This window comes from Brassica rapa, chromosome A03 (assembly GCF_000309985.2).
Source record: "Brassica rapa cultivar Chiifu-401-42 chromosome A03, CAAS_Brap_v3.01, whole genome shotgun sequence".
Taxonomy (NCBI): Eukaryota; Viridiplantae; Streptophyta; class Magnoliopsida; order Brassicales; family Brassicaceae; genus Brassica; species Brassica rapa.
The window spans coordinates 17,805,117-17,814,717 of NC_024797.2; the positions used below are offsets into that span (position 1 = coordinate 17,805,117).

The 9,601-nt window shown below is 36.2% G+C and overlaps 2 protein-coding genes across 2 annotated transcripts; one reads left to right on the top strand and one right to left on the bottom strand.

Annotated features, from left to right (window-relative positions):
- Positions 1–380: 380 nt before the first annotated feature.
- LOC103859531 (casein kinase 1-like protein HD16) lies at positions 381–4,348 on the top strand. The gene is made up of 16 exons (XM_033286406.1): positions 381–921; positions 988–1,116; positions 1,198–1,271; positions 1,365–1,434; positions 1,528–1,583; positions 1,758–1,829; positions 1,946–2,040; positions 2,114–2,183; positions 2,274–2,403; positions 2,500–2,718; positions 2,813–2,955; positions 3,136–3,310; positions 3,399–3,489; positions 3,593–3,750; positions 3,825–4,013; positions 4,114–4,348. The coding sequence occupies exons 1-16, from the start codon at positions 622–624 to the stop codon at positions 4,171–4,173; spliced, it is 2,031 nt and encodes a 676-aa protein (XP_033142297.1). The 5' UTR covers positions 381–621; the 3' UTR covers positions 4,174–4,348.
- On the bottom strand, positions 4,228–6,580 carry LOC103859530 (probable inactive E3 ubiquitin-protein ligase SINAT6). The gene is made up of 3 exons (XM_009137070.3): positions 5,029–6,580; positions 4,749–4,967; positions 4,228–4,671 (listed from the first exon to the last, which is right to left on the bottom strand). Exons 1-3 carry the CDS (start codon positions 5,233–5,235, stop codon positions 4,345–4,347), a joined length of 753 nt encoding a protein of 250 aa, XP_009135318.1. The 5' UTR covers positions 5,236–6,580; the 3' UTR covers positions 4,228–4,344.
- Between the last annotated feature and the right edge of the window lie 3,021 nt (positions 6,581–9,601).

Here is a 9,601-nt window from a genome sequence, read left to right on the forward strand (position 1 = left end):
CCTTTTTATAACTCCGGAAACGACCTATTCATAATTAAAATTCAAATGCTACTACTAAAATACAAAAAAACTTTCATTTCATTTTTGATCAAATACCCAAAATATATATTAAATTAAATATATGTGAGTAAATTATTATATAATATTTTTTTTTATTAGGTACTAAATAGTATTTTAGATATTTTTATTCAAGATTAAATCGGATTTGGTATAAGTGTTTCTTTAAATTTGGAATTTTTAAGTTTGGTTCGGATAAAATTCGTAAAACAAGTTTATTTCAATATAAATATCGGACTTAGTTCAGTTAGGATTCATTTTTCTTTTTATCGGTTCTGGTTCTTGGTTTATTTGAGTAGAAATAATTTATTTTGTTTTTTCTTTCGCAAAGAAAGACTTTGCACTTGTAATAAACTGACGTGGGATAAAGACCGCCTTTTTACCATCGCCTTCTCTCTCCATCATCCACGACCTTTGTCTCTCTTCACCGCAACCGCACCGGCCAAACCCTAATCTCCTCATCGGACAGCAATCGATCTCCGGTTCAATCCGACATGAGCCAGACCACCGTTTCGCTTGGACTATAATGATCGGACTCCGTCTCCATTGCATGGAGTTTGAGCTATGCCGGAGCCTCGCCGTGGACGTGTTGCCGACGCTGCAGCTCTGAATCAGCAGTTGCCTACAGACAAGAAGAAACAGAGCAAAAGGGTTACCGAAGCAGCAGCCGTGGAGAGGCCGAGGCCGAGGACGAGGTTAGCGGCGAGGAAGTTGAAAGAGGAAGATAAGGTGAACCTTGAGGAGAGTCCTGTTAGAGAAGAAGAAGAGGAGAAGGAAGTTATGGCGATTGGTAACGATAGTGGTGGCTCTAACAAGGCGGCTGCTCAGGAAGAAGAAGGAAACACTGCTCCCTTCCCTGAAAGGGTAAAGCTTTCTTTCTCTATGATTGTAGCTCTTGGAGATGATCTAACGGTTCTGTCTCTTTGTTAGGTGCAAGTTGGAGGGTCACCGCTCTATAAGGTTGAGAGGAAGCTAGGGAAAGGTGGGTTTGGACAAGTGTTTGTGGGACGGCGTATTAGTGGTGGTAATGAACGTAGTGCAGGAGCTAGCATCTTGGAGGTAAATGTGATTCAATTCAAGGATTGTATTTATTAGCTTTATCGTGTTAACCTTGTCTCATATCTACACTTTCATTGATAGGTTGCTCTGAAGTTTGAGCATCGAACTAGCAAGGGATGCAACTATGGTCCACCACATGAGTGGCAAGTGTACAAGTGGGTGTTTTGATTCTCTCTTCTTTCTTACTATGTTTGTAAAAAAATTTGAGTTGAAATGTGAAATCAACATTTTTCTTTTGTTGTGAACAGCACCTTGGGTGGTAGTCATGGAGTACCTAGAGTGCATTTCAAAGGGAGGCAAGGAGACTACTATGTTATGGTATTGGATCCTCTCTTTCACTTCTCTTCTTTCTTATTTTCTCCTGTTAGTATTATCATTGGTGATTGATAGTCGATCCTTTTTTGGCGTCAGGTTATGGACATTCTCGGGCCGAGCTTATGGGATATATGGAATACTTCAGGGCAAGCGTGAGTATCCATTACACATCCTTGTAGACTTGTAGAGTTCTTGTCTCTTCCATTAATAAGAGAACTAATGTCGCTTCTATACATGAATATCCAAAATTTATTTGGTTCTTCCAAATGCGACATTAAAAATCCAGTGTAACTGCCCTAATGGTTCTTTTCCTTTTCTCTTAACAGAATGTCCTCCGAAATGGTAGCTTGCATTGCAGTTGAATCACTGTCCATCCTTGAAAAGTTGCATGCAAAAGGGTTTGTACTTTAACTTTTTTCTCTTTGTATTTATCTTGGTTGACCAAGATTACCCCTGTGTTAATATGTTTATCTTTGTTAACTAGCCTAACAAGACATGATTTGCTTGGTTTCAGTTATGTGCATGGAGACGTTAAGCCAGAAAATTTCTTACTCGGCCAGCCTTCAACGTCTCAAGAAAAAAAGCTGTTTCTTGTTGATTTGGGACTAGGTTCGTTGATTTCGTTCTCTCTGTGACTTTTATTAGGTGCTTATTTACATTTCTAATGTTATTAACTTTTCAGCAACAAAGTGGAGAGAAGGTGGTGGGGGCGGACAACATGTTGAATATGATCAACGTCCTGATATGTTTAGGTAACAATTTTGCAACTGGTACCTAATTCTGACTTCTATATTCACTCTTATTTTCTCTCTTCTTGAATATTTCTCTCCTTGATTTTATAGGGGGACAGTTAGATACGCAAGTGCACATGCTCACTTAGGGAGAACTGCTAGCAGAAGAGATGATCTCGAATCATTGGCATATACATTAATCTTTCTTCACCGAGGTAGATTGCCATGGCAAGGATATCAGGTACTGCAAACCTATCTTTTTTTCTGCACAAAAAGTAGAATGATGTGGTTAGCATGTTTCTTTCTCTGCTAATCGTTTAACTTGCTCAATTTTCAGGGAGATAACAAGTCATTCCTCGTTTGCAAAAAGAAGATGGCAACATCGCCGGATATGCTTTGTTGTTTCTGTCCCCCTCCTTTCAAGCAATTTCTTGAGATCGTGGTAAATATGAAATTTGACGAGGAACCTAACTATGGGAAGTTAGTATCTCTGTTTCAAGAACTCTTGGGAGAAAATCCGGCAATTAGGCCTATAAACACAGAGGGTGCCCAAAAGGTGACGTTTTCATCCGTTACATTTTACCTTTCTTGCCTATTAAGTAGTCACTTTGGAGTTGTTGTTTGACGTCTTGTATTTTTTTTGGTGGTAGATCATTTTTCAAGTTGGACAGAAGCGAGGTAGGTTGAGCATTGGAGAAGAAGAAGAAGATGCCCCTAGGAAAAAAGTCCGTCTAGGAGTCCCTGCAACACAATGGATATCAATTTATAATGCAAGACAACCAATGAAGCAGAGGTAAAAGATTTTATGGTTACCATCAGTTAACTGTTGATGTCTTTTGATCTGTCCACTGCCTCAAGTGGGAAGTCCGTTTGTGTCTAAAGTGTTTTCTTGGTAGTATAGAACTTTGATTCTTGGCCTCAATGTGTCTACAGTGAAGGCAATTTTTGACCAACAATCTACTTGTGCAACCAGGTATCATTATAATGTGGCTGATACGAGACTCGCACAACATATTGAGAGAGGTACCGCAGATGGTCTGTTAATAAGCTGTGTATCATCATGTTCGAATCTATGGGCATTAATAATGGATGCTGGAACTGGCTTCACAAACCAAGTCTACGAACTCTCTCCTGTCTTCTTGCATAAGGTTAGTCCACAATGTTTTTCTGTTAATTATTTTTAGGTGTGTTATTTCAAGATGATCTTATATGAGAATAAACTCTGTTCTGTTTCAGGAATGGATAATGGAACAGTGGGAGAAGAATTACTACATAAGCTCTATTGCTGGCGCAGCCAATGGAAGCTCCTTAGTTGTCATGTCAAAAGGTATAATATACTTTTCCTGCTTTCATGAAAACTTTTATACAGAAATGGTATTTTAACCATTGATGGCTTATTCCATTTTTAATTTAAAAATTGGGTATTGAAGGCACGGCGTATACACAGCAGTCGTACAAAGTAAGCGATTCATTTCCATTCAAGTGGATAAACAAGAAGTGGAGAGAAGGCTTCCATGTAACCTCTATGGCAACAGCTGGAACCCGATGGGGTGTTGTTATGTCCCGCAATTCTGGCTATAGTGAACAGGTTAGACTTCAACAATGCTTCTTCGTGTGGTGTCTTCCTTCATAAACTACCTATTTATCTCTCTCTGTCTCCAGGTTGTTGAGCTGGACTTTCTGTATCCGAGTGAAGGCATCCACAGGCGTTGGGATGGTGGATTCAGAATCACATCAACAGCAGCAACAACCGACCAAACTGCTCTAATTCTAAGCATCCCACGGCGTAGGCTGGTCGATGAGACACAAGAGACATTGCGTACCTCTCAATTCCCCAGCACACATGTCAAGGTGAGTAGAGTGAAGATTACTTTAATTCTTTGAGATTTTTTCTCCCTTCCGATGAACAATGCCTGAGATCTTGTGCATTGTTTTACCTTCTGTTGTGCAGGAAAAATGGGGAAAGAATCTCTACCTCGCATCACTAAGCTATGGCCGAACTGTATCTTAAAACTGTAAGAAGACAGAAAGAAGCTTCAATTATGAAGTAGTGAGGCATAATCACTTATTTAAGTAGACATTAAACTGCTATTTATTTTTTTTGTATTAAGAGGTTATTTTGTTGCAAGTATAATATATACTATTACAAGGATTCACAACAACAAAAATAGACTGTTATTCTTCAATGTTCTCTCCATACACAACCTGAAATCTTCAACTTCAGTTCCTTGCTGTTGGAATTGTCAGCAGAGAAGTACAAAGCCAACTTGCGAGTGATGATCAAGCCGTCTTGGCTGTCACGAACGGTTTTGTGACTGTCACGAATGCTTCTAGGCACGCCCTGCCATGTCATCTTTCTGCCATTGCCACTGATCTCCAAAGTGTAGCTGAAGCTTGTTGCTTCCTCTTCATCTCCCATAAACTGCATGTAAGCTATGTACATGGGAGTCTTCTTAAGGTGGAATGCTTCAAAGTATAAGCAGAATTGTCGACCGTAACAATCCAGAAGCTGCAACCGTTTTGTATGGGAAAAAGAATTAACAAAGCTGAGCAAAAGGAACACAATGTTAAGTAATCTTAACTTACAGTTAACATCCAAGTAGCATGATGAAGATGTTTAGGATTATGATGGACATATCGATGACTGAAACTTCTCCCATCATGCATTTCAACATGATGATCATTCCTTAGATGCTGAAGCAGCCACTGAGTATCTCCTGTGGCTGTACACTTGGATCCAGAGTAGGGACAATTATACGGGTTTTCCTTATCATTGTTGACCTCTCCGGTGTAGTCATTGGAACACTGTAATAAGTGGTGTTAGTTACAATGTCTTCTCATTTATCTAATAGATTTGTATACATACCTGGTAGATTGTAGAAGTAATCTGATTTGTACAAACCGGATAATCAAGCAACTCATGGACCTGAGATTCAATCTGAAGGTGATTGATTCGAGGTTCCATTTCGCTAGAATTCATGAAATCGAAAGGCAAGTGATGAAGTGAAAGAGGAGAAATGTGTATGAATGTAGGTTTGTTATGTATGTATGTATGTACAATAACCACATACATACGTTTACGTTGTTTTAAGTTTCAGCTTATAATGATTGAAGACAACGTGAAGTAAATGGTGAAATATAAGAGTTGGCTCCTGAGATTGCGTGAAAGAGCTTGATTTTAGGGGAGAAAATAATACAGACAAAAACCATATAGTATATGACTTGTGATTGAAACTACAATTTAGTCAAGGTTCTTGGTAACACGACACCCTGAGTTGTCATACCATGTATCCAATTGGGTCTTGCAAGTTGTAAGTAACCATCAGTTTCATATGCCATATGGACAAATGACTCTTAACCAAATCTAATTATTGCATTTTATTAAAACCAAAAGGCAATACTGATTGATCATCTTTTAATCAGTCATGGGTAAAAAGCAAAAGACATTGCATGAGAAGTGAGAACAGAACAAATTCCAAATACAAAAAAAAAAATCTTGTTGTCTGACATTGGTATTAATGGAAACTTTGGAAATTGTTCTCATTTACTGTTTAAATAAAGGAAAAAGTAATTTTGAAAAAGAGAGAACTTAACATTAATTATAAATATTTCATAATACTGTAGTATCAACAAAATGAACACAAAAGTAAACTAAATTCACAGACATTTATTTTCTTAATATAAATAAACTAGAGTAACAGAGAATAATTGAACATATAATTACATAAAACTTAATATTAGTAGTGACATTTAAGATTACAATACTAGTCTTTTCATCATATATCCACATATACTACTCTTGAAAACTTGAAACACACTAGCAGAACACTTTCCGCAAGTAAATCACACACTACTCTCAGTCTCACAGATGTCGAAGGGGGAATATCTCATCTACCAAATCCCCTAAGATTTGATAAAACGGGCTACATAAACATGGGCCTACCAAATAAGACCCATTGGGTTAGTACTTAATATTAATGTAGAGTATTATCATAGTATATATAATATGATAAAAAAATGGAGGATGAAAATATGTTACACGTCATTATTGACATAACCAAAGAGGCCCATATACAAAGTTATGTAACGTTGAAGATAAAGAGAACATGCAAATGTTAATGATGTAGGGTCATTGTCTCTCCATTTCATCGCACTATGATAACAATGACATTTCGCCCCGATTCATATTATGTTTCACATGGCCTTTCAACATCTCTCTACTCACATGTCATTTACTTTGTGATCCCAATTCTGTGATAAATCAAACATAAAGTTCTTAAACCTCTTATCCATCTTATGGTCAATCTCTTTATATATTTGGATCTCCAAAAAAAAAAAAAAACTTTGTATACTCTGGTTTCTGATATACCAAACAAGAGGTCATAAAGTTTTTTTTTTTGTGAAATGAGACCATCTCCAATGGTTCACTCTATTTTTTACTCTAAAATAGAGTAACTCTATAATAGAGTTGTGATATACTCCAATGGTACTCTATTTTAGAGTGAAAAATAGAGTGATGAACAAACAAAAAACAACTTACTCTATATATAGAGTAAACCCATTTTTTACTCTATTATAGAGTGGAAAATAGAGTACCATTGGAGCATTTTTACTCTAAACTCTATTTTAGAGTGAAAAATAGAGTGGGGTTGGAGATGCCATGAGGTCATAAAGTGTAAAAACCAAAATAATAAAGGTTCCGGTGAATTTGATTAGAGCATAGGTTTCTGATCATGTGTGTCCATGCATCTACACGCATAGATCGTATATGATGACTGGACCAGGTGCGTTTATGCAGGTACCTGTATGGCTGTATAAAGTGTAATCATTTTAATGCGCAGAAGTTGAACGTATAATTGTAATGATTGTTGAATAAGATACCTTTTCATGCTAATAGTTGTACACTTTCGACCTGCATAGCAAAGAAAAAGGTGGTTGCAGGCTTGCAGCAACTAGATGCTCGAAAATGGCACGTAGTGGACCTCATTTTTCATTGTTCCTACATTAGTTTTACATTATGAACTATGACTGTGGCCACGTTAACGTGTTTGGGTGTGTATATACCGCGGTGCGTACTGAACCATCTTATTACGAAAGATTGTTGTTTCAAATTTTACTCTCTTTTAGCTTTTTAAAAAGATGTCTCTTTCTTTTCTGGTAAATAGTTAAATAGATAATTGTCGAAATAAAAGAAATGGTGGATGTAGCTGGTACAATAATTAATTACACTTAAATTTGTTTATTGATTTTTACTCAAAATGATAATAAATGTATGTTACCGTTCTGGAGAGATTTAATGCAATTGTTCCTCGGAATTGAAAAATCCATTAGCAAAATCAATACGCAACCTCGGAAGAAAACATAGTTTTTAATGACGGTAAAGACAATTCATTATGTCAGTGTCATTATGAAAGTGAAAACACAAGAGTATAGTAGTTACAGAATCCAGGGTTCTTGCGTGTTTCTGTGGGATGCACAAAAATAAATTACTTTTTACTTTATTTAAAGAAATTTCTTGTAAAGTTTTTTTTTTTTTGAAGGGAAACCCATGTCTATTAAAGACACAGACCTAACCTCCGGGTGGAGGTACAGCCCACGGATAAACCTTTTCCTGAACATTCAAATGAGCCGAAAGCAATAGCTCATATCTGTGTGGCCAGCGGGGTTCGAACCAAGGTTCGCTGTATTGGGTTTATACCCTCAAGCGCTAATGGACTACCACCATTCTCGTAAAGTTTTTACTTGGTTTGTTTCTAGTTCTACTGACTGAATTAAATATGCAAGTCAGTAAGTGGGATTAAATTAGTATTTGACAAGTTTTTTTTTTAATTTGAAGCTGCTACGGATTGAGAGTAGTTTACCGATTATCTTAGGGATTATTTTATTCTGTGTATTTGAAATTTAAAAAACATCAATTTTCCTTGTCAAAATGATTAAAAATGGGAGAAAAAAATCAATAGCATTTTTTTTCAATTATCATGGAAGCTATAGACCTTTGTCATCTCAAAGTTCGATTTAAGAAATAATATTTCGTCCTAAGAATGGTTTGAATCACTGAATACACAACAAAAGAACAATCCTATTGCATTACACTAGGCCACCAACAATTCGATAGAGGAAAAGACAAAAACAAAGAGAATATGTTCATGGTTGCAAATTTTGTTAATGATATTCTACAAGTCGGACCTTATAATATATCACAATACTCTATATAAATTTGTTTTATCCAACTATACTTTAGAAATTCAAGATTAATAGTGTAGTTCCAAATACCCGAATACAACTGATGGCTCGCTAACATTCTCTTATTTACATAGGTTACGAGTTAGCGATTAAATTTAGGGTCCTTGTCTCTAAACTATTGATGTAGGACCGGCTAGTTAACTATAGATGCAATATAATAACGAAGACGACTAAACAATTGTCAATATTAAAACGTGCATGTGATTTATTTTTTAAAAAGTACCCCGCAGGATGCATTCTATTTCAAAAATTCAAAGTTGCTTGTTTACCAGTTAACGGGTAGTATAAAATAGAGACTAGTTTTTAGTTTTACCATGAAAGTTGAGTAATCACTAGCGATTAGTTAACATAAGTATAATACCCGTCGCCAAACGTTGTTGCTTCTGTAGAGACTCTTCTCTTTCCTTTTCTTCTTAAAGAATTCTTAATTTATGCATAATATTATAGGGGTGGGCACTTTAACCGATATCCGAAGTGGCACCCGAACCCGATCCAAAAAAACCGAACCGAAATCCGAACCGAAGTAGCAAAATACCCGAACGGGTATTGAATAAGGAGAGATTGGATACCCGAACCCGAACGGATAATACCCGAATCTGAATGGATATCCGAAGATAACCGAACATATGTATAATTAACCTTATGTTTCTAGTTTATATCTCTCATTTTATATAAAATATTTATATTGATACTACACATAATTTAAGTTTATATGATATACATACAATTCTGGAAAAAATGATTTGCTACTCACTTAAAATGCATGTCAAGTTTTTTATTTCAAAAATTAACAAAAAGTTATATCCAAAATTAAAAAAAAAATAACTAAATTAGTGCCTTTTTAGTTTTAAAATGTTATGTCCAAATCTATTAACCATTCAATCTATTAAAAATAAAAAATTAGTTAACTAAAAGTTATATTTTTAAATACAATAAACTTGAGAAATGAAAATTTTAATATTTTTTTTCAAAATCTAAATATCTGAACCCGATCCGAAATAACCGAATCCGAACTAAAAATACCCGAACCCGACCCGAAGTACAAAAATACCCGAACGGGTTCTAGACCTCTATACCGAAATATCCGAAAATCCGAAATACCCGATCCGAATCCGAACGGGTACCCGAACGCCCACCCCTATAATATTATACAACAATTGACGGCATTGGCCGCCGGCGCCGTTGATGATGCGTCT

Coding starts and splice junctions, on each gene's coding strand:
- LOC103859531 (XM_033286406.1), top strand. CDS start 622: ATGCCGGAGCCTCGCCGTGGACGTGTTGCCGACGCTGCAGCTCTGAAT. Junction 1,435..1,527: donor AAGGAGACTACTATGTTATG/GTATTGGATCCT, acceptor TTTTGGCGTCAG/GTTATGGACATTCTCGGGCC. Junction 2,956..3,135: donor AGACAACCAATGAAGCAGAG/GTAAAAGATTTT, acceptor TTGTGCAACCAG/GTATCATTATAATGTGGCTG.
- LOC103859530 (XM_009137070.3), bottom strand. CDS start 5,235: ATGTATGTGGTTATTGTACATACATACATACATAACAAACCTACATTC. Junction 4,968..5,028: donor TTACTTCTACAATCTACCAG/GTATGTATACAA, acceptor CACTTATTACAG/TGTTCCAATGACTACACCGG. Junction 4,672..4,748: donor ATGCTACTTGGATGTTAACT/GTAAGTTAAGAT, acceptor AAACGGTTGCAG/CTTCTGGATTGTTACGGTCG.